Consider the following 27,137-nt stretch of genomic DNA (forward strand, 5'->3'; position numbering starts at 1 on the left):
GAGTAATTTATTCCTCTGCAGTCACCTTTCCCATATGTGAAATCTGCTACTGCACTGCATTTCTCACTCCTCCAGATGAAATAGCTCTCACTATTCTAATCTGCCCTCATAGGTCACTGTTTACGATGCTCTGACCATTTCTGCAGCCAGGTAACCCAACCACAGGCAGTTCCAGCTCTCAGAAACTCCTTAAATTTCATTTAGAGCTGACTGAGACTGGTCTCAGGAGCTTTCATCCTCCTGGAAGCTTCCCTACTTGCTTTCTTCACCCAGCCCCATGCTGCACCAACCCAGCCCCAGAGAGAGAGTTCCTAAACCCCAACTACAAGCTGGAGCTTGCAGGCATGCTGACCCTGTGCTCTGTCCTCCCTGCTACCTTCCCCTGCTCCTTCCCATTTCTCCAGGCATCCCATCCCCTGGACCAGTTTCCCACTCTGTCCTAGGAGGAGGCAAATGGAGTGGGAAGAGAGGGATTTGGGGTGCTCTTACTTCCTCTCCTCCAGATTGGAGTTGGGATTCTTCATCTCCATGAGCGCACAGCCAAATTTCTGCAGAGAAGATAAAGGAAAAAGACCATCAACTTTTCCAGCCCCTGTGCAGGACACAAAGCCGCCTGGGTTGCATCTCCACTCTTTGCCATTCCAGCAGCTGTAGTGTTGTTCTGTGTGGTGTTTGAGGTCGTGGCACCCTGGCAAATGGTCTGGCAGCAGTTACAGTGGCATCAGCTGAATGAGATGAATTTAATAACAAGATTGGCTGCATCTCACTGAGGAATGCACAGATATTTCCATTTGGAGGGGACACAGCACTGCTATAGCACAGCACCCGGAATTGTTTGGGGCCATTTGCGGTCAGGATGAGCTCACAGGATGTGACCCCACCCATGTCCTCCCGCACCTCCAGACCTGCACTGTCCTACCTCTCCATTTTCAGGTGGATCTCCATTGCCAAAGGTACTTGTGACCACCAGGACCATGGTTTCATGCTCTAGGTGCACGATGTCGTACTCATCCATGGACATCACCTGGGAGCAACAGAGCCATTAGCAGGAGCTGTGCAGCTGCTGTGATTGCCCCCACCAACCCAGCGGGCCAGGGGCTGGCACCCACCTTGGCATCAAATGCGTGCTTGAAGATTTCACACAGGGTTTTTGCGTAGACCTGTGACTTCCCCGTCTCCGTAGCGTACAGGATGGTTGCTTTGACCCTCTTGGCCATGGCCTGTCCCATCAGCTTGGCTGAGAACTTCACAGCTCTGAGAATCAAGAGTAAATCCCAGTGAGGGAGCATGCTGCCTTGTTGGCACCTCTAGCCCAGGCTGTTCACACCGTGTTATTTCTTATTAACGAGCAGCCTGCCTTAAGAACTGCAGCAACACTTTGTTGTTGTTCTGTGCCAAGTGGGAGCCTTCATCTTCAGGGGCTTTGGGCACTGAGCTGGAGCACTGGGATGGGCAATGCTAGCTGAAGGATGGAAGGGCTTTCCCTGAGGGATGGAGAAGCAGAAGAATCAGACAGCAGTGAGCAGATAACTTCAAAGGGAAAGCTGGGTGAGCAAGCAGTGCCCAAGCTATGGAGGAGCATCTCCCATCTGAATGCTGCCTGGCTGGGGAACGTGCCCTCACCACTTGAGCTCTGCACAGCCCTGAGCCGTGGAGAAGTTCAGGAGCAGTCTGCAGTCCCTTTGCTTTGTGCTCCAGCAGTGCCATGACCTCAGTGGAGCAGCCCTCTGAGGCCACACATTTGTCCCTGCACTGGCAGGGCTGTGTCTCGCCGGCCGCCTCCTGTGGCTGCATCGTGACCGGGTGCATTTGCTCTGGTTTTCCCCGTGGGCTCAGCTCTGACAGCAGGGCAGAGGGGCCAAAAGGGTCACGACGTTGCCAGTCCTGATGGGATGATGCAGCACTAGGAACGCTGACTCCATTGCCTCTGCATTACAGGGACAAGGGAGGATGCCATGGGAGAGTGTGGGGCTGCAGAGAGGGGCACTGAGCTCAGTGTGCTATTGTAGGGCCACTCACAGTGTGGGCAGAGGGGCTGGGGCTGCAGTTTGTTCAGCCACTTCGCTCTGATCCAGGCAGTGTTAATAGTGAATTGCAAAGATAATTCTTCCCCCTCCTCCCTCCCCCCCATACCCCTCCCACATCAGGAACAATGGAGATTTTTTTTTTAATTACCTGCCACGCTCACATTTTTATAAAATCATTTATCAGTGGTACACACACAAATAAAAGCATCTCTCCTCCTGAACTCAACAGCTCAATTAATCTCCTGCTCTCCTGGCAGCCCCAAACTGCAGCCCAGGCACCAGTGTCAGCCCTGGGAGTGCATTCATCAGCTGCTGATCGTGGTTGTGGATGCACCATGGAGAACAGCTCCTGGGAGGATACAGCTGAAGAGTGGGAACAAACCAACAGCAGAGGCATGGCCAAGCAAGGCGTGGGGAGAACAAGGTGAGGCCACCTGGCAGCCTGGCCATGGGCACCGGGGCAGCCCCAGCCTTGCTGGCCCCCGGGGAAGCACTTGGACCAGGATCAGCCAAGACATCCAAACGATGCTTCATCATGACACCCCTGCTGTGAGCCTTGGCAGGGGATGGGGACTTGTGTGACCCATTGCTGGGGGCCAGCCAGGCGTGGAGAGCACATCTCAGCTTGGCCCTGAGCCGTTGTTGCCTGCAGAAAGGTTTATTGGGAATAGCAAGTCCTATTGCAGTGCTCCTTGCAATGAGGACATTCGGTTTTGGACTCATGCTGGAGACAAGTGCTCCTTGAGTAGCTAAGGAGTTAGTGGGAGAAATATGAACATGAGTGGGATCTCAATTGTGCCTGCATGGCCCAGAGAGGCTGAGGAAGGAGGAACAGGAAATAAATCCCCCAGATGTGTTAAAGCCATTCCTGAGCACTGGAGAACACCTTTAGCAGAGGGTGAACCAGCCTGGGAGGAGTCTGCATGGAACACTCAGTGTTCCCTTGGTCACATCTTCTGAAGGTCTACGGGGATTTTCAAAGGGCTCCTGCTTCCCCAGACATCCCCCTTCAGCAGCCTGGACCTGAACTGACAGCTCCTCAACTTGCTCACACCCATAGGGCAGCTGCCCCGAAGCAGGACCAGCCCCAGGCACTCACTGCCCACTGTACTTACTTTGCCAGCTTCTTAAAGCCAATGGCTCTCTTCTTAGTGGGTGTCCCATTGACTCCCTTCCAGATGTGGGTGTTCCAGGGGTCAGGCTAGGAGGGAGAAGAGCAGCAGCTGATGGGCAGAGCTCAGAGCTTGGAGAAATGCTGTACCCACTGCACTGAGCTCTGAGTTCCTCCGGTAGTGAACAGGAGGACCAGCTGTCCTCTTAACCAGCTTGATCACTTGTACAGCTCCCCAGAGACCCCAGGGCTCAGCAAATTGCAATTTAATAAAACCTTGGTGGGTCCTGACAGCATCTGGCCAAGTGCCCTCCCACCTCTGGGACAAGCAGTAACAAGACACAAGGACAGAGCAGGCAGGGCCAGGAGGGGAGAGGCAATGTGAAAGCGTCCTTCCCCTTCCCAGCCCACAGGTTTCTTTTTCTAAGAGGCCCTCTGGGAAGGGGAGGCAGCTGAAGCAAGGAACAAGAGCACAGAAGCTAATTCAGTGCCCTCGCAGGCGGCTGTCTGTAATCAGGGCCAGGAATCATCGGAGTTCCTGGTGGATTGCTTACAGAAATGAACAGCCTGCTCCTGTTTTCTGATTGTTCCTTGAGGGCTCTTGACTAAAGGTCACATTGTGTGAAAGCCAGCAAAGCAGAGATGGTTGGCTAATGAGGGAGCATTTGCTTAGGGCCCTTATTTCCTATGGTCTGAAGTGTTAAATACTCCGGCAACAGCACTGCAACCTACTGCTCAGCCTGCTGAGACCCCAGAGAAATGAGAGGTCATCATTTCAACTCATTCATGGGCTTTGCTGCTTGCACGGGTAACTTGGTGAGGGGACCGGGTGGGATCCCTCTCCTTCCTGCATCCCCAGGTTTCCATGTCCCGGCTCCCACCCTGCTCCTGACTATTCCTTTAGGCATACAGAAGGTACCTGGTACTCAAAGGAGGGTGTGAGGCGGTAGTTGAGCATCTCCTGGTGGAATACTGGAGTGATGCTACCTGACATGGGTGGCACGATCCACACCCAGTCGGCAGGACAGCCCCCGCGGCAGCGGTACTCATTCTCCATGTGCTTGATGAAGGACTCAGTGGCTGAGTGGTGGTCCACAATGGTCACTTTGTCACTCTGGTGGGGGAGAAGAAAGCAGAGCTGACAACAAAATGTTAATGCTACCCAAAGGGTGAGAACAAAGTGGAGACATTCTCAGCAAAAGGATTCAGGAGCAGAGCTTGGGATGTGCATCCTGGTGTGGGTGTTCCCCGTGATGGATGGAGATGCTACCAGTGACCACTGAGCAGAAGTTCAAAGCTGAAGGATGCTCATTTTGGCTTCTAAAGTAAACAAATTCTTCCTTCTAAGGAGAATCCAGGAGCCATCCAGGAAGGCTCACTGTCATGGTCCTGAAGTACAATGCCTTTGGGAGTGACAAAGGGGACTGCTAACCTGCTCTTCCCAAAGAGCACAGTCACTTGGCAATGCTGCCCTCATCCCTTCTGAGCAGCCATGCTAGGGAGCAGGTGCTCCTCCTCTTATTTGACATAGACTGAGCAAGAACCAACATGAGAAAAATAGTGGAACATCTCCCCAGAGGGCTCTCAGGGCTCTGAACTGATGGCACAGCTCTGACCCAGCTCGAGGAAGGGCTCCCACCCTCTGCAGGTGATTGACCAAGGACCAGTCTTGCTACTCAACCTTTAAGTGCAAGTGTGGGGGAATCTGGGCCTAATTTTGCCTCACCAGCAGGACAGAAGAGGTGAATCCTGCCCCTCGGGGCCCTCCCACTGCATCAGCAGAGCTCAGGTGCTGATAGTGCTCTTTCCAACGTCCAGGGCAGAGAGATTATTAAATTTCACCGCAGGCTCTTGGAACGGCTCAAAATGAGGAAGGAGCAGCATAGTTTCAGCTGAGTTTCAGCAGCTGCTGCTGTCCTTGTGCAGGACTCTCCACACATGTCCCACCTCATCCCTGCAGGCCAACCCAAGCCTGCCGAACACTGCTGTGCCCGCACCTGGAAGCTGTACAGCACAGCGATGTTAATCTCCACCAGGGCTTGATCCTTCCACAGCGAGGAAGTTTTCCTCATGTCCAGGTTCATTTTCTTGGCCACTTGCTGCAACAAAGCATGGTACCAGGTGAGCACACTGACTAGCCAAGAACCAAAGACTGAGGATCTCTGCTTGGGGGCAAGAACCCAGAGAGGGAGAACCCATCTGCTATCTGCAAGGGACATTCAGCTATCCTGCACTCCCCTACCCACAGCACCACCATCCCCATGCCCCAGTGACCTCACACCCAGGAGCATCGTGCCTGTTTGAGGAGGGGATTACCTCCAAGATGTTGTAGCGAGAGTTGTCGCAGTAATCCCGGACCCCAATCTCCGTGCCCATGTACCAGCCACTGAAGGGGCAGGCAGAGAACTCCAAGCCACCAATCTCGAGGAGCATGTTGGACACGGCAGGCAGACCGTACCACTTCAGGCCCAGGTCCTTAAACCACTCAAACCTGCCAGGATGCAACAGGGTCAGGAAATCAGCAGAATTTGGCAAGGGAATTGAGGAGGTAGCTTTGGTAGCAACCACCAGACTGAAGAATACATGAGCAGAACATTTCCTGGAGAAAGTGTCTCTGTAAGGGAGGTGTTAGGACTGTTACAGAGTGAAGTAAGTCCTGGGAGACTTCAAGCAAAGAGAAACCAGCCCTGAGACAAGCACACAAGTTGCCCTCCACCACCAGGTCACCTCCATCTGAGGGGAAGGAAGATCTGGGAGAGGGAGTAGTCAAGCACCCAAGCCATGGCAAGGAGATGCAAGAATGCAAGCCAAGCACAGAAGACAGTTTCTGGTGAAACCAGAGAAGCTGAGCCCTTCTGACTTACTTGGGGTGCCGGATGGGCACTTCCAGCACAAGCTCTGGGGGGATTTCAAAGAGCTCTGGGTCATTGCCATTGGCTTGGAGGAGCAGAGGCAGAATATCGAAACGTCCATACGGTGCCTTCCATCCTTGTTGGATGCAGATCTACGGCCAAAAACAAAGAGCATCATAAGTCCCTGAAAGCCATCTGCCTTTTGAGTGCTATGAGCAGGGACTTGCCGCCCTTAGGGTTGAGTTTTGATCTCCATCCGAGTGAGCTATGCCATAGACTTGCTTATAACAACCAACCCATGCGTGGGAACATTTTTATTCCTGAAAAAATACCAGGACGATATACCTGACGGACAAACCCAGCACTGCAGGGGCTTCGATGCACACTGCAGACCCAGCACCCTCCTTGGATGGCCTGAGCATGTCCCCAGCATGTGCCATGTGCCCCATGGCAAGGATCCTGGCACTGGTACCTCGGTCAGCTCCACGTTGGCGGGGTCCCCCAGGATGGTGCCATCGGGCTGCTTGTAGCCAGCGTAGCGGATGAGCTGTGCGTTCCAGATGCGGAAGTCGTGCTTGCTGTCCGTCCGCTGTGGGAAGATGGTGATGGCAGATCTGCAAGGTAGAGCCAGCGCTCATGAGCACCAAGGAAATTGCACACTGCAGCGTGGGGAGCATCATCAGTTCCCCAGCATCAGGTCCCACTCGTGCTCCCCTGAATGGGGAGCTGTCCAACCGTGCAGCAGCTGGCACGCATCCCAGTGCAGAAACCCTGGTGACCCCGTGGTTGCTCACCTGAGGTTCCCTTTGTTGGTGGCATATTTGATGTGATTGCAGATGTAATTGAACATCCCATGGGCTGTGGTGCAGTCTCGAGCATCAAACACCTGAAAGAGTGGAAGCAATAGTGGTAGGATGCATGCTGACCTACTGGGGCAGAACCAGGCAGAAGGAACACAGCACAGAGAAGACCCTGGAGGCCATTTTGATACGCTAGGTATCTAGAGCTCCTTAATTATGTGCACCCTGCCTTTGTGACAGCTGGACATCTAATCTAGATGCTTCTACTTTGGAAGGGAGGTTCATCTGCTCAGACAAAAGTTTCCTCAGTGCAGTGCTCACCTCCTTGCAGCTTTAGTTTCTGTCCTTTTCTGTAGACTGTGACTCGAGCCTGAAATGAAGAGGTCTGAGGGACACTGAGAGGGTGAGAAAAACAGAGCAGAGGCTGAGCAGTAGGCATAAAGCCAACGTCTTACACAAATGTCTCCCCAAGGTTCAGAAATGCTAAAAGAACCAGCTGAAGGCTGAGCTGTAGCTGAGAATTGCCCAGCAACACCTTAGCTGTGCTCTGCGTTTTAAAGGGATTCATGAGCTCTCTGCCACAGAGATTCCACTGGAGATCACTAATTAAGATCCTCACCTGATCACTAATTCAGTGCTCACCTGCAGCTTGGACCACTGAATCCTGCCCACGCAGCGGGCTGCGTTTCTCCAAGCATGCTTTGCACCGTAGATCAGCTCTGTGTCCCGCAGCTGGTAGGTGTCGGTGGCTTCAATCTCCTTGGTCACCTCCTCCAGCCTCTCCATGTGGGCCTTGGAGCCAGATCTGCGTGGATGGGGAGTGGAGGAGATGGCATTCACCAGCCTGGTTGGAGGACAGGGAGTCCTGCTGCTCCCCTCTTGGGAGCATGTATGTGCACACTTGTGTGCCTTCAGATAATAGGTGAACAAATGCAAATGGAAGAGGTCAGTCCTTCGTGTGGAAGCTCACACCAAGTGCTACGAATGCAACTCCACCAAGAAGCAGCTGCATCTCAGTCTTTGCACTGACTTGCAAGTGTGAAAGGTCAGCATGAACAACCCCTCCTCTGGCCAGCACTTACCTCTTAATGGAGGAGTAGTACTGGTCAATGAAGTCCTTAGCCAGGAGGAGCACCTCCTCCTTCGTCCTGGTGTCTTCTGACTTGCGGACGTGCTGGCTGGGGGTCATCACAGAGCCCATGCAGATCTGCTCAGTGCACGCAGTGGTCTGGTGAGACAAAAGGAGACAAGCATGGCTTGGGTCAGTGCAGCTGTTCGGGTTACATGGGCAGTGATTAGCTGACAAACAGCTGGATATTGCCAACTTCATCAGTAGCACAGCTCACACACACCACAAGTGAGAAGAAGACTGGCCTAAATTCATCAGCTCTGTATTTCCAAGTAAAACCATCTTAGAAGCACTGCCGTGCACTCATTCATGCTCAGACAGCTTGTGGGCAGTCCCATCAACCCAACTCACCATCGCTGTCTTGAGATGCAGAGTGTCGTGGAGCACGGAGCCCGTCTCCCAGTTCTTGATTTTGACGAACCGTGGGCATTTGGAAGGACTGCCATTCACTGTGCTCTTTGTCGGGGACTGCCGCCCCGATGGCGGCGGCTGGGCAGTGGAGAAGACCAAGCACAAGGTTAGTGTTCATCAGTGGGACACAGGAAGAAGTCACAACAACGAGCAGAGTGTCTCGTTAGTGGCTGCCTGTGCTTAAATCTCGGTGATAGTACAGTGAGGAAAGGTGCATGCTCCAAATATTTGGCAGCATTTGGAAATCTGCGATGGAGCTACCAACTCTCAGAACAATTGAGAATTCATCCCTGCTTAGCAGACAGCCAGACTTGTAGGAGGAGAGTTAAAAAACAGAAGTGACTGAGATGAACACAGTGTTCAAGTTTCCCAGTGGAGGACATACCTCTCTGAAGTGTATGAGCTGTATCTTTTTAAGGAGCATCACCTGCTCGGGTTCTGCACGTGCCAAGCTCAGCCTCTCTGATATGCTCCCTCTGAGACAGAGCTAACAGCCTCTGAGCAAGCCAGAGATGTATCTGCTTTGATATCAATGCGGGAAGAACGCAGGGATAAGGATGGATACATTATGCAAGTGGGAGGGCTGCTGAATTATGCATGGTTGGATTACTTCAGTGTCAGCTCTGGATCTCCAGCCCACCTCAGTGCTCTGCATCAGGGCACACTCACACGGCATGTCCAGGAGTACGTGCCAATGTAAGGAAGGGGCTCGGCCAGCAGGGACATCTGCCTGCCCCTTCTGCTTGCAAGCACTTCTGTTTGTGCATGATTTCAGGTCTCATGCGCAGCACTTGTGATGTGGCCCCTGTTCCCCAAGCACTTGAAATCTTGAAGAGCAGTCTGTGTCTGCTGAGGTACCACTGCAGGGAGACACACAGAGGTCCTGGAAAACAGGTACTTCTTTTGGGAAATTCTAGTGTGCTTCAATGACTGCTGCTGGAGGTTTCAAGGGGAAACCTGAGCCCACGGCAGGCCAAAAACCTGCTTGGGTTTGGTGCCTCTTGAAGGCTTGCATCCCCGAAGAACAGGTCTGTGGGCTGGGTTTTGATGTAGCCTTCTTCTGTGAATCCTGTATCTTGTGTCTCTTTCTGCACAGGTTTGCTTGCTTTAAATGTAGAGGTGGCACTGCCTTCAGATTTTCACCCCTTATTGGTGGTTCTGTAGTGAAGCATAGCTTGGGCTCTTGCCGCAATCATGGCTCACAGAGCAGCAAATCCAGTGTTACAGCCCTAGTCCCCAAAGGACCAGGATAAGAACAGCCAGCACGCAGTGCAGGAATCTCTTATTTCAGAACAAGCTGCTCTGCTGATGAGCAGACCCAGGGGGAAAGCAGCGGGGGCCAGAAGAATGACAACAAAGCTGTTGTACCCAAGAGCACGTCGTGAACCCAGGTGTAGGCCTGAGCCCAGGAGCAAGCAAGCACATGGTCCAAGCTGGTGGGTACTGGCTGCCTAACAGTCCTGTCCCATTCTGTTCTGTTCTGTTCTGTTCTGTTCTGTTCTGTTCTGTTCTATTCTATTCTATTCTATTCTATTCTATTCTATTCTATTCTATTCTATTCTATTCTATTCTATTCTATTCTACTCTACTCTATTCTACTCTACTCTATTCTACTCTACTCTACCCTACTCTACCCTACCCTACCCTACCCTACTCTACCCTACTCTACTCTACTCTACTCTAATTTATTCTATTCTGCTTTATATCTCTCTCAACTCCACTCCCTTATGTTGCTGTCTTTTCCCTGCACACAGTTGCAAGGTGTGCATCCTTGCTGACAGTGGGCCACAGTCTCAGGGCACTCAAGCCCCAAGAAGTGGGAGCCCCACATACACGGCACAAAGAAGAGCAAGCAGTGCCCAGAAGGACCAGGCAAGGACTCCATGTGTGCATGCCTTCTCTGCTCGGCGTTGCTGGAGCCAAATATTACCCCAGCTTCTGCTAGGGAGGCTGCGTGATGCTGTCATGTTTTAATTAGGCAGCTGTGATATCAGTGACTCAGGGCAGGCGTTGCAGCATGCATTATGCAGCACCTTCCAGGGGCAGCTTGGGCACTGACTGGTGAGCACAGCCTGTGGGCTGTCTGCAGCTCTTACGGGTGGGAGATACACACTGAGTGCTGCCTGGGGGCAGCGGGGCTGGGGCATTTCCTCCTACCTGCATCAGCCCCGCTGGCTGAAAGCGTGTTTTTTGTTGTTGTGGAGCTGTGAATGATCCTCACAGGCACGGAGCTGATGCAAGTCCCTTCCTTTGCAGCCAGTGCACGCTTCCCCTGTGCCACCTCGGGGCTCCAACAAATTGATCTGCATGGCTGCAGCACTGCGTGCCTGCTGGAGCCAGTGCATCTCCCTAGGGCTTAGGGCTCCTGGGTAACAAGCACAGCACATGTAATGGTTTTGCAAGAAAACCCAAAGTCCAGACCTGGAGAAGAGATGGATGCCCAACTGTCTTTCAGCACCTTATTATGAGCATCAGTGAGCACTGCTCACCTGGCCAAGCAGCCCCACCAAATCCTGCCTTAAAGCTTTTAGAAGCAGCTGCGGTTTGGATTGATGTGAGAAGTTCAGCAGCATTCCCACCGCCCCTTCTCCTGGCAGCGAGAAGCAGCTCTGCCTCCAGGACAGTGCCGGGATGAGAGGGATCAAAAGAGAGCACTGCACGTTGAGCGGGAAGGAAAATAAAGAGTTTAACAGCAGCTTAAGTCTGGGGATTTTGGCAGCCCGAACATGGAGAGGAATTAAGCTCTGAACACAGAAGGTTATAAAGTGCTTATAGTAACAGACACATCCACGCATGGAGCTTAGTGAAGGAGGCAGGGTGGTGGTGGCTTCCAGAAAGCACAGCAGTGACCTGTCCCCGGGAGCTGGCATTGAGACCTGCACACTGAACCTGGGGGACAGTGGGGCTCCCAGGGACATCCATCCATCCATCCACCTGTGGGACAGCACGTGGAGTGGCATTGGGGAGTGGGTTGGGAGTTAGGGAGAGGTACTGCACCAGGGGGTGGGGGGGCATGGCACAGCTCCCCAGGGCGGTGGGCACAGCCCCAAGCTGTCAGAGCTCAGGCAGTGTTGGGACACCACTCTCAGACACAGAGTGAGGTTTGGGTTGTTGTGTGTGGGGCCAGGAGCTGGACTCAATAATACTCGAGGATCAAGCTCAGGGTGTTCTCTGGTTCTATGGTATAATCCTATGAGTGCTGCATTGCAGCTTGTTGGAGATGGAAAGAAGCACCCACTAGAGGAATGTGCTGAGGGCGTTCCTGAGCTGAGGGAACACTGATTTTCTCAGAAATCTTCATGTGACCATGAAATCACTTTGTTCCCCTCCCTTGGAGAACACAATGTCACCCTGACAGGGAGAAGGAGGCAAGAACACACAATCCCTGGATCAGTCCCCATGTCCTGACCCACGGCTGCTTAATCCCAGCGGGACACGCACTTGGCCACGCAGGCTGTGCCATGCTCACGCACGTCGTGTTGTCCCTGGGGTAATTCTGCCTCTCCCTGGCATTGCTAAAGTGGGAATTAATCCATTTCTGGCAAGAGAGCCTGAGAATTTATGTCCGTGCAGCGTCAGGAGATGAAAAGGTGTGGTACAACATGTTATCTGAAGTGCTGTGTTCAATTGCTGTCATATAAATCAGAACGACCTTAACGACAAGGCTCAGCTTTTTGCCACTGAAAGGGACTATGGTCCCGAAGGAGGGTTGGGGGACATGGCCCCAAGCGTGCTCCCATCACACCTTGGCTCCGTGGATGGGGGGCATCCTTCCCCTGCCTGAGCTATGAGCAATTTGGCTGCTGGACCACATGAGCTCTGCACACTGTCAGCTCTCAGGACCAAGGACCCTCAGGACAACCCAAACAGTCCTTGAAGGCCACGCATGGGGTGAGAGCCCACCAGAAAGGTCCCTGCCCCACCACCCATCCCCACCCAAAGCAGCACAAGAGGTGGGCACTTACCTGCTCTGCTTCAGAGTAGGGGTTGTTGAGGACCACGGGCGCATTGCCTTTCCCCCACAGGTCACCAAAGATGCGGTCATTCTCCATGTGAGCTGGGAAGGTTTTCTGCAGCTTGTTCTCCCCTTCCCTGAAACTGGAGGGTTAAAACCAGTGGGGTGAGGAGGCTGGGGATGGGCAGCAGCATCAGGGCTGTGATCGCTCCGGGTTCTGATGGAGCAACTTCACACCAGAGCAAAAACTCTCATGTGCTGAGGGATGGGAAGGAACGCTCTGCCTTGGCCAAGCAGATGAATCACCACTGTGAGGGCAACTAAGGCACAACCACAGGAGACCTGCACCCTGCCCGGGGTCCTGCAGTGTGCCCACACCAGCCCCAATGGGGTTATGTGAGAGATACTCCAAAAGAAAGCAAGACAGCGAGCAGAGAGTCGGGAGAAGGAGAGTCGTGCACATTTCTAGCTGCAAAGCCTTGCAGCAAACTCAGATGTGTTTGCAGACAGCGGTTGGTGTCGAGTGGAGGAAAGGAAAAAATCCAAGGAAAAGTCGGTGCTCCCAGGAGGGAGAGGCAGTGCTCTCTCCTCTTCCTGACCTTTACGGATGCTGCAAATGCCGGCGGGTGCGAGCGGCTGTACCTGGGTGGATCTGTGCAAACAAGCAGGCAGCACGCCTACACGGCGTGCATCTGCGAGTCCGAGGATGGGGACGTCCCCGGTGCTGCTGCCCCTGTCTGCACAACACGACTGGTGGAGCTCACTGTGCCATGTCTGCGTGCGTGTTTTGTCTGGGGAGCGGCTGTGGGGTGTTTGTGAGGCTGCTAAATGCCATCCAACCAGAAAACCAACGCCATGTGAACATGCACAAAGGAGAAAAACAAATGAGCTGGGGGAGATGTGAGACCCGGAGCATCCATGAAGGCACTGACAGCCCCGGTGATGCCACGCTTGGGCAGGAGCTTCTCAGCTCCATTGTTGTGCTGCACGGACAGGCCCAGTGCAGTGTGGTGCTGCTTTGCCCTTCCTCAACATCCCATCGAGCTGTGAGTGCTGGCAATTGTGCAGCTCCCACTGTCAGTCCTTAAAAAGCTTCCAGATGTCTCTAAAGTCAATAACGAGCCTTCCCATTAATGACAGCAGGCTCTGGCACTGACCAAAGCAGGACGTGGTGCTCGGGACATGATTCACACGAGCACGGTGCTCTTGACACCATCTCGATGAGATATATACGCACAAACAAATCCAGTCTCATGACCTCCCTCGCCCTCAGCTTGGACGAAGCTTAAGCAAAACACCTCACTCAAAGGCTATCTCCCTGCACTCTAACTTCTCAGCAGTTTTTCTGCATTTACAGGATAACATTGAACTGCCAAGATATCACACTAAGCTACTGGACACCTTCCAGACATTGGCTGCCTTAGGGTGAGCATGGCCAGCGCTGTGCATGAGAAGGGTACGAGTGTCATAGAGGCAGTTTTTACCTAAGTTTGTGCCCACCACCACCACAAAAAAAAAATAATAATAATAAGTGGTGAGAAGGGAAGAAAGCTGCTGTAGGCTTTGCATCAGGACCAGCATCATTGCTTTCCCCGACTGCGTGTCAACCTAGAGCAGGCTGTTGGACAATCCTGATGCTGCTGGAGGCCACCACAAACCACACACTCTGCACCCTGTCGGGCCATCAGGGCCACTGGGCACATCCCCTCTGTCCAGGGGATTCCCAGCAGCGGGAACAGCATCATGAAATCTCATCAAATCTGGCTCTTCCCTGCAAGATAAGCCCAGCTGTTAAACCTCCTAGAGAATACAGTGAGGTGATGGATGCCTCGTCCCTGCAGACACCCATGGTCAGGCTGGACAGGGCTGGGAGCACCTGATCAACCGAAGGTGTCCGTGTTCATTGCAGGGGGTTCGGAGTAGATGGCATTTAAAGGTCCCTTCCAACTCAAACAATTCTATGATGATGTGACTCTATGAATACTCATTTCTACAGCTGTGCATTCCTGCCCCCTTGCCCTGAGCCCTGAGACCCCAGAGGGCATAAGGCTGATGGACACAGAGCCTGTGAGCATAACAAACGATGGACATGCACAAACCACCCTTTGTAGCTGGTGAGCCTCCACGTCCTACTCCAGGCACAGGCCGGTACGTGTGCCAATGGCACAGATGCTCAAATTAAGCCATCCTCATAGCTGGCTACTTTGTGCATTAGAATCATGGAATCATTACGGTTGCAAAAGATGTCTAAGATCCCCAAGTCCAACCCCAGCCCGACCCCACCAACCACATCCCTCAGTGCCACATCTCCACACTGAACACCTCCAGGGATGGTGACCCCGTCACCCACTGTGCAGCCTGTGCCAGCGCATTATGGCTCCCTGGAAGGGGGAGTAGACAGAAGCAGGGTGGATTTGATGGAAGAAAAAAATGAGAGGCAGCATCCTGAGGAGCAGCAAGACCCATGTGGGCACTGGGGTTGAGAGCTCAAAGCTCCATGCCCTGTTGTGCGTTTGCAGCTGGGACAGCACCGCGTTGCGTGTTGCTGTTAGGGCCTGCACCCGCAGCAAGGTGCGCCCTGTTGCAGAAGCTGCAGCAGAACCATCAGCTGAAGCTGGTGCTGGCTCGGGGAGGGGTCTGCCCCCGCAGCTCAGCAGCTGTGCCCTAGCTGAGCAAGAGCAGACCTCGTTGGTATGCCCACAAGTATCCGGCCCTTTCAGAGAGAGAGGCAAGGAGAGAGAAGCCCATTCAGAGCCTTGCTCCAGTCCTAACCCAGATGGGGAGGAAAAAATAAAACAAAAATCAATAGCTTCATTTTACAAATGTTTCCTGCCCGTTCCTTGAAGCTGCCCTGTATGCAGGCAGCAACGGGGTCTCTCAGACCCGTTGTTTTCCTCCCTTGGCCCCATCCCCAGGGTGAGCTGCCCACGCAGGATGCTCCTGGCTGGGTGACCTGTGCCAGCCTCCGGGCAGTGCTTCCAACGCGCTCAAAACCTGCACACTTGGATCAGAGTGGGATTTTGGGAAGGGACCTCGGGTTTTTCTGCGGTTCTGAAAGTAAAATGACTGCTTAAAAAAAGGCAGAGGAATCCTATCCTCCCCCAGCCGCCCAGATTGCTGTCTCACCTCGGAAGAAGCATCTGGCTGTTTGGGAAAATGAGAGGCACCACTGTTTTCTTTTGACTAATTTGATGATGTTGCAGTGCTCAGAGTGATGAAGCAGAAAGGAAGTTGCTGAGAACAGCCCTTTGAGAAACATCTCCAAAGCTTTTCCGAAAAGGAAGGAAAAAAAAAATATAAATATATGAGAAAAAAAAAGAAGTTTGTCACTCGGCTCCTTTGAATTTGCTTGGCAGCAAGCTCTCTGATTTCCCAGGCAGAGATGGGAGGCACAACCGGCTGCTGCCATCCCCAGGGGCCAATTTGGGTGAGGCAGTGGGGATGGGGACGGCTGTGCTGTGGGGGTTGGGATGCCATCGGGACATGGCTCCATCCAAACCAAGGCGCCAAGAGTTTGGGACCCATGTGGGATAGTCACCCAACACACAAGGGGAAGGATCACAGCCCCATTCACTACAAGAGCACTTCTCAGGGTCAAGACATGGCTGGGCTGTGCCCAGTGCAGGAACTGGGACGAGTGGGACAGAGCTTCAGAGAGGCCATGCTATGCCATAGGAGGATGCTAAATGGAGTTCAATAGATAAAGACCTGGAAAGAGATCGCAATGCCCCAGTTGATCCCAACATCATTCAAGCCAATGTCAGGCATGACCCACTGCTGTCTTTGTCCCCTCCCAGCCATGCTCAGGGGACACCCAAAGGAGCTCAGCCTCAGTGTCTTATCTGTAGCCACATGCAAGGTACCAGGAGCTCTGCTGGGTGAGCCCAGTGCAGTTTGTATGGTGAGGAGGAAGGGTTTGCACAGGGGCGAGGGGAGTAAGGGGAGGGCTGCATGCCACCAAGGCTTCGAGCTTCACCATGTCACAGAATGCAATCACATGACAGTCCCAGGGAACCTTTCATTTCAGAGGTTTTAAAGTTTTGTGTCCAAGTGCAGAATAATGAAGACATCAGAAATGCAAATGAAATGTTTTGAGCAACACAAAGAGACTTTGGCGGCGGCGAGGGAGGTGGGAGGAAGAGAATTTTCTCTTATAGAACTGCAAAATTATGGGGTTTATTCCAATGCAGGATGGAGCCTGAAACCCTGAAACCCTTTGTAAACAGAATCCCTGCTCCCGGCACACTGCTCCCTCCCAGGTCCCCATACTGCCATTTCCATCGTGCTACTTGTGTTAGGAGGCTGACCTGAGCAGAGAAATAAATCACAGCAACTCAGCGGGGTGGAGAGGGAGGAAAGATGGGACATGACAATCTCCCCAGAGCTCAGAGGGAAAACAGACCTAGGTTCGCTGGCAGGGAGTGAATCAAACTCTATTTTTATTTTCTAGCCCACGGTGAGCCTCATGGCAGAAATGCCAGTTCTCATCATACCTTGCTCCCCACTTCCATGCTCATTTGTGACCAACCTTGTGGCAGACAGCTCGAGCCACAGAGCGGACTTTCAGCTTTGGCCACAGCTTATCCCATGGGCACATCCCACATTTGTGGGGCACCTCAAAATGGGCAAGGAGCGAAGGACATCTCACTGCAGGAATGGGGATGAAATTATTTTTTTCTTCTTTTTTTTTTTTGCTGCACAAACTTCCCATCTTTCTCGTGAGAAGCAGGCTGAGATCCTGCAGCATCAGGTGCAATCTGCATGGCTTTCAGCAAAGCCCACCTTGACCAGGAAACATTCTGTTGCTCACGGATGATCTTAACCCCTTGCCACCCCTCTGTGCCCTGGGAAAGCTGTCAGAGCTCTGCAGCCCGAGCAGCTCTGACAAACGCTGTGGGCAGTGAAGGTCAGCACCAGGTGAAGATGGAGATGGAGCAGGGTGGGGCCCGAGACCTGGATTGATGGCCAAGGGGTCCAGGCTGCAGGTCTGGAGATCAACCTTGGGCAAGGGTTTGCACCCTCCTGATAATTAGCTAGAGCTCTATTGCTGTTTTGATTAATGACAGCTTCACTCAGCTCCCCCAGCCTGGAGAAGCCCCAGCCTGCAGTACCATCAATCCATCAAGGCTCGCTTAGCTTTGGGCATTTCTTTGGCATCGACCAACACGTCTTTCTGTTCCCCACCACTCCCTGACCTTTCTGCACGTCTCCAGACCAAGAAAACTCTCCCTGCAGAAGTCCTTCCCAATGCCAAGCTCTGAGACCGAGCAGAGGGGACCCACCTGCATGTGAGCTCAGAGTGCTTTTTCCCTGCAGCACAGCTCCCAACAAATCCCCCCCAGCACATCCTCCACACCCAGCTTCTCCCGTCCTGCCGCAGGAGCAGGGCTGCATCTCCTCATCAGGCGGAAGACTGAAGGCTAATTTCGATTGAAAAGTGGATTTTCAACTCCATGCCACTTATATAGATTTTTAAAGGGTATTGGAAAGTGAAGGAGATGAGCTTTGGTGAAGTACCCACTTTGTTAATATTTTTGTTGGTTTGAGGTCCTTCAATTTCAGTGAATTTAGAGTGCTTCAGTTTAATCTCTTCAAGAGTAGAAGAGATTCCTCAAAGAAAAAAAAACACACATTTTTCATTCCCCTCAACCAGAGCAGAATTTTCTTGGTGGAGCTGCGTCTGTCAGGCTGTGGATGTGGGGACACGGGGATGGGGCTGGGAGCTGAGACTGTTCCATGCCCCCAGGGCTTTGCTGCTGCACAGCATCCATCCCAGGGAAGAAATGCTCTTGGACCACGCTGACAAGCCTGGGGACTTGGGTCTTTACATCACACAGCAAATCAACACAACGTGCTATTTATTTCCTAAGCTTCCCTGGCTCCTGCATCTCCCTTTCTTCTGCCACCTGCTCCAAATTTTCCATCCTTTTCATCTTCCCCTCACAACAGCTTCCCCTTTTTCCCACATCCCGTCCCCATCCCGCTGCGTTGTACGACGATTTCAGGGGAGCCATCCACCAGCACCTCCACCACCAAACACCAGCGTGTTGCACCCAAGGAAAAAAATTGTATGCAGCCACCTACCAGTCCACCTGGACTTCTATATCCCTTGTCTGTACCTTGCAGGGCACATCTCCACCACCGTCCTTACTGCCGCTCTTCAGGAGGTCCAGGACAGGCTCGATCTCCTTGAGAAGCTCGTTGTCTTCCACTCCGCCGTTGAGGCAGAGGTGGCTGCAGGCGCTGTCCTTCCCCTTTCCACCATCCTGCCCTTTGGGGCCGGTGACCAACCCGTTGACATGGACCATGGGCTCCACATCCCGCCCTGCCTCCCTGGTCCAGAGAGAACCCATGGCTGCGGGCAGCTCCTGGCCGTGGAGATTTGGGTTGGACAACTCAACAGCTCTGGGCGCGGGGCAGAGGGGCCGAGTGACGCGGATGGTTTTGGGTGTCCCGTCTCCTGCAAAGGTGGTCTCCAGGTGAGTGGTGAAGCCCTCGGGGCCACGCAGGATGAGCACCACGTAGGTCTCGGAGGCGATGCTCCTCAGGATCTCCAGTGCGCTCTCGTAGCTCGTGTCCACCAAGGGCCGCCCATTGACAGCTAAAATGATGTCCCCAGCCTGCACGAGGCCGCTCTGCTCAGCAGCCCCTCCCCGGATCAGGTCAGAGACGATGACAGGCGGCTTGCTGACGCGCTCCTTCACCAGGAAGCCCAGGCCCCCCACCTTGCGCTTGAACAGTCTCACTGAGATGACATTGGGCTGCAGCTGCTGCACGCTGAAGGCGTTCTCCTCCATGGCAGCCACCTGTGGGCTGGGAGCTGGATGCTGAGAACCGGGGCACGATGGGGCTGCGAGCACCTCGTCTCACTGCAGCACGCCTCGGGGCTCCGTCTGCTGCATCCTTGCAGCGGGTGTCAGCAGGGTGAGGGGCAGCAGGGGCATCGCTCGGCGAGCATCAGGCTCAGTGCCAGGTCCCACGGAGTATCCCGTGAGCTACTCAGGCTGCAAGCGGGACAGCAGCTGCTTTATCTAGGGGAGGAGAAGACAACAAAGAGAGAGGAAGAAGTGACGTGGGGTGGATAGAAAGTGCTGCAGACACCCACATAGAGCAGCCTGGCCCTGCAGATGTCAGCCTCTGGGCTGCAGCTTCGCATGGCCCCACGTTCACTTCCCCTCACTCCTCTGCAGATCGATCCTCACCATCTGCTCAGCAGGGGATGGAAAGGCGGAGCAGGGAGCTGGAAGGGGATGCAGGACTGCCCTGCTCTCACTCTGCCCTCCCTTCTCCAGGAGCAGAAATGCCTGAACACGGCATGCAAAGTGAAGCAGCGTGGAGCTCCACAGGATTCTGCTGGAGATCCGCCTGTGTTTTGCTGAGCATCTCCTACCTGATGCATGAGGTGGGTCAGGGGGAGTGGGATCCCCACCCGTGCCCAGGGCACAGTCTGGCCCACAGGCACCATCCCACTGAGCCCATTTCAATGTATCAGGAGGGTGAGCAGCAGCCAGTAGCAAAACAAAGCAGTAGGAAAGGACAGTCATCTCCTCTGACCCAGGCTCTCACTGAGCTATTTGCACTGACAGGCACTTTGAAGCCTGCCTGATGGGATCGCAGCTCAGCTCCTCCTCTCCCCACACTCTATAGCACTGGGGTACAGAGGCAAAGCGAGGATCCCCAGCGCTGCCGGGTTCCAACAGCCCCCCACAAGCTGCCCACGCTGGTACCAAACCACCCCCCAGCTCCCTGGGGTCCTGTGCATCTGAGCAGAAACCTGCAGTGCCCACAGGTCATCAGCTGCTGATGGGGCTGTGTGCTCGTGCTGCTAACGGCAGCTCCCAAACCCGCTCTGCGTTCCTCTGTCATTTCTGAGGTGCCCTGGAGATGTTTCTCTCGAGCTGTGCTGCGGCGTTTAGCAGCCAGCTGAGATGGGAATGGTGGTTTTTGTTAAACCCAATTTTGGGGGATGAAACGGAGGGCACTAGGTCTGCAAACTGAACGCAAAATCCTCCTGACCCCCAGAGGCACCACAATGGGGATGTTTGCACCTTCAGCGTCACCAGTTGTGCCCTAAGGACCAGCTCCTTCCCTCTCCATCCCGACTCCACGTTCCCAGCCCCACACCTCCAGCACTGAGGCGGTCATCGCAAACCCAACTCCCGGGCAAGCCTGAGTCATGCAGGACTCATTTCCAACACGATATACAACAAAAGGCTCTGAGAGCTGTATGAGTGGTGCTCAATGCAGAGCCACCAGCCCCCCTGCCATGGGGTCAGCCCCGGTGTTGGCTCTGTGTAAGTCCGTGCACACAGACCCCACTCGATGTGCTCACAATGAGCCCAGCACTGCATTCACCATCCCTTCTACAGAAAGAAAACCCCACAGCCCCAGCGCGTGCTGCCCTCCGTGCTCAGTGCTACATTCCCATCGCGGGGCACGATTCGGATGAGCCCCCAGCACCGACTTCATGCGAAGTCTCAGGGAGATGCTGTGCCGGCGGTGCGGGTTGCTGGGCTCGGCGCTGCCTCCAAGCACCATTAGCATCCTGATTTATGCAGCCGGCAGCAGCAGCAGGTGTGTCAGCCCGGGCGCTCAGAGCTGCCGGCGGCGGCACGTCTCGGTCCTTCGAGTCAGTGCAGTGAGCGGTGCCACTGAGCTCCACTTGCATGGAAATGTCTTTCAGCCCGGAGGAGGGCTGGTGCCATGTGCCCCCAGCTGGGCAGTCCAGCTCTGCCTCAGTTTCCCTCCCCTTCTGAAGCCTAAACCAGAGGAAACCAGCTCACGTTCCCAAAAGGCAGCAAGTCCTGCAGAGCTGCAAGCTTTCCTCGCCTCACTGCAGTGCTACCAAAGCATTAATTCCCTCCAGTCTCACTCCATGGTCTCGACGCCCATCCATGTGGCTGTGTCTCATTTTATGGGCATTAACCAACGCTAGGATGGGTGCAGCACACATACTGCTATGGCAGTGTAAGGCTGTAGCTTCAAGGGCACTCATGTAAGGAACACATTGTAGAATCATGGAATCATTCAGGTCAGAAAAGACCTCTCAGATCCCCAAAACCAACCCCAGACCACTCCCACCACTCCCATGGACAATGTCCAGCAGTGCCACATCTCCACATCTCCACGTTCCTTAAACAGCTCCAGGGACGGTGACCCCCCCACTCCCTGGGCAGCCCGTGCCACTGCATCACAGCTCTTTTGGAGAATAAATTGTTCCTAATTCCCAGCCTGACTCTCCTCTGGCACACAGCTAAAGGCCATTCCTCTCATTCTATTGCTGCTACCTGGGAGCAGACTGACCCCCACCTCACCACAGTCTCTTTTCATGAGCTGTAGGGAGCAATAAGGTCTCCCCTGAACCTCCTCTTCTCCAGACTGAACCATCCCAGCTCCCACATCTGCTCCCCATAAGATTTGTACTCCAGACCTGCACAGCTCCACTGCCCTTCTCTGGACGCACTCCAGGCCCTCAGAAATGTTATGCAAGCCAGCAGAGAAGAGTGTTCCAAACCACCAGATAACATTCCAAGCAACAAACTCCAGCACATGCCTTAATTGGTGATTTGATTTAAGAAAAGCAAAGCGGAGGGGAAATAAATCTCCTGCTCTTAGCACAATCCATTGCCCATCACAGACACAGCCCGTGGGCTGGGCAGAGCCGGCGTGGACCCAGCCCCCCAGCGTGGGCACCCTGAGTGCCCCTGCCCTCGCAATGTGATTTCGAGCCTTGTCTCTCGTAAATCATCGCTGCGGTAATGGCTCACATTTCTACGTGCCAGCTTTAAATGGACACCATTGTCTTATTTAATTAGTTTTCGTGGGATTTATGCCGCTCAACGCAGAACCCCAGGGCTGATGGATTTATGCCCGTTTAATTTTTACAACCCGTGGAGCGTCAGTGACTCTGATGAGGAGCAATGGGATGCAACATATGCACAGTTACTGTAAACCGGCGTGTTTGTGCATCTGAAAATGGAGCATTAAAGTGATTCACTGGCAGGCAGCTTGCTCATGCCAGCCCTTCTGCGTGCTCAGACCGCTCCGTATCTGAGTGTGTGGCCCTTCCATGCTGGGATACCTCCGTCCATGCATCTCCCTGCAGCCCTGCTCATGTATGCATGCAGCTGCTGCCAGGCTCCACGGCCCTGTCCTCCATCCCATCCCTACTGCTGGGACCTGGGACACCCCATTTGCTGTGCCTCTCTGACAAACCCAATTTACACTGAGTGTGAATTGGATGATGGAATTGTTTTGCCGCTGGTATGACAACCCCGTGGCAGTGCCCAGCTGCAGGGCTTTGTTTTAGAGAAGGCAAATTTTTATGCCTTTGCTCATCTGAGCTGAAGCCCCCAGCCCCAGATCCCTTTGACCTGAGCACGCACACAACCACTGCCTTTGGTATTCACCCAAACCATCCCTCTATAGGGAATTAGACAGCCAGGTCCGGTTTGTGCATCCCGTGTGCTACACATCTCAGTCACATCAGTGCCTCCAAAACGTCACTACGAGTTATCAAAGCCCTCGCTGTGATTTCCCTATGCCCTGCCCTACCTGGTGCCCCCACACCAGGCAGGCTGCGAGGTGACGCATCCGATGTTGCCAAGACAACTGTGTTGACAGAATCCCCTTTTCTTTCTTTCTTTCTTTTTTAATTTTGAGTGACAAAAACACGGTTTTGTTTTAATTTGGAGTTCAAGGCTGAACATATTTCCGTGGCACGGCTGCCGTTTCTATTTTACTGTTTGGTACAATATTTTCTTGGTGCCTGCGGTGTGCGCTGAAACGGAGTTTAGATAAAACCGTCAGTTCCGCCACTAACCCCGTCGCAAACTGATGTTCCTATTAGGGCTCGGCCCATCTGCAAGGCATAAATTTCACTGCGATCAATTTGCTGAGAGGATTGGAGTTACACCAGCGACTCCAACGTGACAAATGAGAGCCGTGTTAACACAACAATGCTTTGTCCCAAATGACAAAATAGGTAGATGGGAAATAAATGAGAAAATGCCGCGTGATGGATGGCCCTGAAACCCAATCCCAGCACGAGAGAGGAGTCGTGGCTCCATTTGGAATGAAAGAATAAGAGAATTTGAAGTCACAGCAGGTTGGCTTGGGCTGCAGCAGCTCCTGAGCCACCAGTGGCATCGATGGGGCCGGTGGTGGGAGTGAAGCTCCCGGCTCAGTGCTCCTACGGGGTCGGTCACTCCTCCAGGACACTGAGTGGGAACGCAACTCATCATCAACACCTTGCACCAAGAGTTCTTTGTGTCACTATTTACAAACCTCTGGAAAATGTCGGGCTCAGAGCTCCTGGTTGGGCCGTCCCTTGGCTTTTCCATCAGCACGTGTTGCCATAGCACCGACAGAGTGCTCTCCTGGGACCCATCTGTTTTCCCACGGAGGGCTGTGACTCTGATTTGGGCACAATTGGGGTAGGAGGTTGTAGATTTTTCAGCTTCCAGCTTTGTGCTGTGGGTGCTGCCCCAATGCTCCTCTCCCCTACCTGATGGGACAGTGCTGTGCTGGCAATGCTGCTCTTGGCTGAAGCACCCCAATGGGACCAGAGCCCTTGGCTGAGCCACAGCATGTTGGATTGGGGGATGAAGGGTGAGTTCTGCTCAGAAAACAGAACAGAATGACTCTAACGGCAAGGACGGGCTGTGTGCTTTCAGCATGTCTGAAAGCATAAGCCCAAAAGTCTGCAAAATGGGATTAAGACAAGCCTGCCCTAGAAGGGTACTGCGGGATCTCATAAAGCATTTCAGAATTGTCATGTAAAAGAGGGGCTATTGAAAGAGTTGTATTAGCATAAATACCTCCAATTTTATCTACACACATGCAGCACTTGCAGGCTTCCACGCTCTGCATATGGATCAACATAGTGATAGCATATGGGCTTTGCAGCCCTATATCTACACAGCATGTTGCTGGATCCCATGGCCATACCCAGAGCACCAGGGTGGGTGCCGGGGCACCTCACATTGCAGCTGCTGTGCAGGGATTGGGCTCTGGCATCACACAGCCCAGCGGGGCCCCTGTGGGAGAAGCAGATGGAAGCAAACGTGCTTTCATCCAGCTCCAGTCACAGACAGTGGCTTACAGCTCCTTCTCTCCTCGGGACACAATGTGTTTATTTTTGGATACGTACAAGAGATTGGATCATGTCTATAGATTTCACTTAATACACAGATACAATCGGAGCAGCGGGAGCAGAGCAAGGGCTTTTCACTCTCGTTTGTACTCCATCAGAACCAGTCCCTTTCTATCAGGGTTGTCTTTCTTTAGTCAAAGCTGATGGTATCAACAAGTATCAGACAATACCCCCGTTACTCGGGGAAGGTAAATGCTAATCTATGCGCGCCGAGCTCATGTGACTTATCAGTTACTATATATAGTTGTTTTCAGGAGCTGATTTGGGCAATCTGGCAGATTTCCCAAGCCTTTTGTACAGACTCACTACAGAAACACAAAACACAAAATACACGAGGCAAGTGGCTGGTTGGGGGAGGGGGGGGGGAGAGGGGGGGGGGGAATAAGACCAATAGGGCCACAGTCCCCCGAGGTCCCCCGTCAGAAAGCTCAGCCCCAGGCACGAGGCAGTGATCCCCCTGCCTAAGATGGCCTCTCTGGAGCTCACCCTCGATCTCTGGCAGAGGGAATGGGCGGGAGGGCTGAGCACTGCTCCCGGCGCAGATGTCTCATTAGTGCAATATTGCCCCGAACCATGGCTGCGCCCGGAGAGCCTCCGTGCCAGGTGTTTGTTTGCAAACACGGGCACGTTCAAAAGCTAGGGAGTGGGGGGCTGCTTGTGGCATCGCTGAGGAAATCATCTGGGTGTCACAAGCTGGAAGGAAACAGAGGAAGAAATTGCTGACGCAAAACCGAACCCTTCAAAATAAGACTTCTCCACCGGAGACCTTCAGCTGGAAAGGAATTGTGAAGGTGTGCAGCTGGACATCTACAGCACAGTGCAATTTTGTACGCCCCCACCCCAAAACCTCCCTGCAGCTCTCCATCCATGCCCTGCTCTGCATCCCGAGCCCCAGCAGCGGGAGATGCAGAGGAGGGGGAGGCAGGGAAGCAGCCGGCAGGCACAGCAGTGTGCCCCCAGCCCTGCAATCCCACACAGCTCCCACCAGAAGGAAGGAGACACTTCCCCTCTGTGTCAGTGAGAGGCGGATCAGCTCCTCGGGGACTCAGCAGATAATTGTCAAGTTGCCTGCCAGAATTTCCTCATGACGGTCGTAACTTGAAAGCGTTGGAAGAAAATGTCTGCACCTGGACTGTGGAGCTGAGCGGGGAAATGCCCTGCAGGGCTGGCGCTGGGGAGTGATACCCACCAACACCCACCCCAGCACCAGGGGCTCCAGATGAGCCTGCACAGAGCGTCCTTTCTGTTTTGCCAGAGAAAACCCAAAGCTTTCCATCAAAAGCTTTCCACCACCCCGGCTTCTGAGTGCTAAACAAGCCGAGAGCGGGAGCGCAGGCAGGGCCGGCTGGGATCGGCTCCTGCTCTCCCTGCACAAACGCTCCCGGCTGCGCTGCAGTGGGGACTGACGAAGTCCGCGGCGTGCAGGTGGGGGCAAAAGAGGGACCAGGTTCAGGCTGTCCCTGTGAGGGGCAACAGCCAGCCCTGAGTCCCAAGGCTTTGCTGTGGGGTGGCACCGCCGTGACCCTTCCCCAGCCGGGGCTGCTTGAGATCGCCCTCCCTCTCAACCCCACTGCCCTGGAGACGGAGGGGACACGGGTGGGGCAGGAGGAGCATCATGGTTTGGATGAGACGGAGGGGCATCTCCCGCAGCCTGGAGCCCCGCGCATTGCCGGGGTGGGGGCAGAGGGTGCGGTCGGGGCGCGTTCAGCACCCGGGACAGCTCCGGCACCGCCCGCGGCCATTGGCGAACTGCTCCGGGTCCGGACGGAGCCCTGCGCCCCCCGGGAGCCTACATCGCCCACCGGGATCTGCATATCCGCCCCTGAACCCCGCGTATCTTCCCCCCCTCCCCCCCGGGAACCTACATCCTGCCCCAGGAGCCCGCGCATCCCATATCCCACACCCCACGGGAATCAGCCCTCCCCCCACGCCGCCTCCCCCCGTCCCAGATCTGCTGCTTCCCTACCCCAGCCGCTGCCGGACTAATTACAACCGCCCCCCCCCCGCCCCCTCTTAGGGCAAATTGCCGCTCGTCCCGGGCACGCCGCCCACCTTCCTCAGCCAAATTGGCCCCCTGCCCTCACCACGCACACCGTTCTCCCGCTCCTGGCAAACCTCTCCCTCCCCCCCCCCCAGCAAACTGTCCGTACCCCTGCCTGTGCCTCCCCCCACCCCAGCAAACTGCTGTCCCGCTCGCCCCATACAAACTTACTGCAAAGAGTTGCGGGGGAGGGAGACAAGAGCTGCGCTCCCCCCGCAGCTGCCTCAGCCCCAAAGCCCGGGGGTGTCAGGGAGGGACCTGGAGGACGAAGTTCTCGGCGGAGCCCCCGGGGTGCGAGCGAGCGAGGGGGAGACACACCGATGGCTGCGGGGTGCCGCGGAGATCCCGCACCGCAAAGTTTCCCGGAGAAGCGGTGTGGGGTTGGGGGCTTTCCCCCCCCCCACCCCGCCCCGCACCGTCCCACCACCTACCGTGCGGCGGAGCGGAGCCGTCCCCGTCCGTGCCCGGAGCATCGCTTCGCTCCCGGCAGCTGCGGAGGGACGAGCGCGGGGCTGCGGGGAGGGAGCACTCCTCGCTGCGCCCCTTTATCCCAGCATCACCGAAACGAATCCGCTTTGACGTCCAACCCGGGTTTTTATGGGTGTGGAGCGAGCCGGTGCAGCCCTCATTAGGAGACACTCCGCTCTCCAAATCATA

At 54.3% G+C, this 27,137-nt stretch overlaps 1 protein-coding gene across 4 annotated transcripts in view; it reads right to left on the bottom strand.

Moving 5' to 3' along the window:
- NOS1 (nitric oxide synthase 1) overlaps positions 1-19,082 on the bottom strand; it is a 30,072-nt gene extending 10,990 nt beyond the window's left edge. For 3 of the 4 annotated variants that reach the window (XM_065738753.1, XM_065738751.1, XM_065738754.1), the window contains exons 1-15: positions 18,370-19,082; positions 12,296-12,428; positions 8,271-8,408; positions 7,873-8,018; positions 7,433-7,595; positions 6,785-6,876; positions 6,463-6,604; positions 6,003-6,142; positions 5,455-5,629; positions 5,136-5,237; positions 4,058-4,252; positions 3,143-3,228; positions 1,110-1,254; positions 920-1,024; positions 490-548 (exon numbers count right to left, since the gene is read on the bottom strand). In XM_065738753.1, coding sequence (XP_065594825.1) covers positions 490-548; positions 920-1,024; positions 1,110-1,254; positions 3,143-3,228; positions 4,058-4,252; positions 5,136-5,237; positions 5,455-5,629; positions 6,003-6,142; positions 6,463-6,604; positions 6,785-6,876; positions 7,433-7,595; positions 7,873-8,018; positions 8,271-8,408; positions 12,296-12,428; positions 18,370-19,082 — 2,534 coding nt within the window. The remainder of the gene's footprint in view (positions 1-489; positions 549-919; positions 1,025-1,109; positions 1,255-3,142; positions 3,229-4,057; positions 4,253-5,135; positions 5,238-5,454; positions 5,630-6,002; positions 6,143-6,462; positions 6,605-6,784; positions 6,877-7,432; positions 7,596-7,872; positions 8,019-8,270; positions 8,409-12,295; positions 12,429-18,369) is intronic. The other variant, XM_065738752.1, reaches the window with a different exon arrangement.
- Positions 19,083-27,137: the final 8,055 nt, after the last annotated feature.

This window comes from Cyrtonyx montezumae, unplaced genomic scaffold (assembly GCF_038088225.1).
Source record: "Cyrtonyx montezumae isolate F1298 unplaced genomic scaffold, pur_monq_1.0 scaffold_23, whole genome shotgun sequence".
In the NCBI taxonomy this organism is placed as follows: Eukaryota; Metazoa; Chordata; class Aves; order Galliformes; family Odontophoridae; genus Cyrtonyx; species Cyrtonyx montezumae.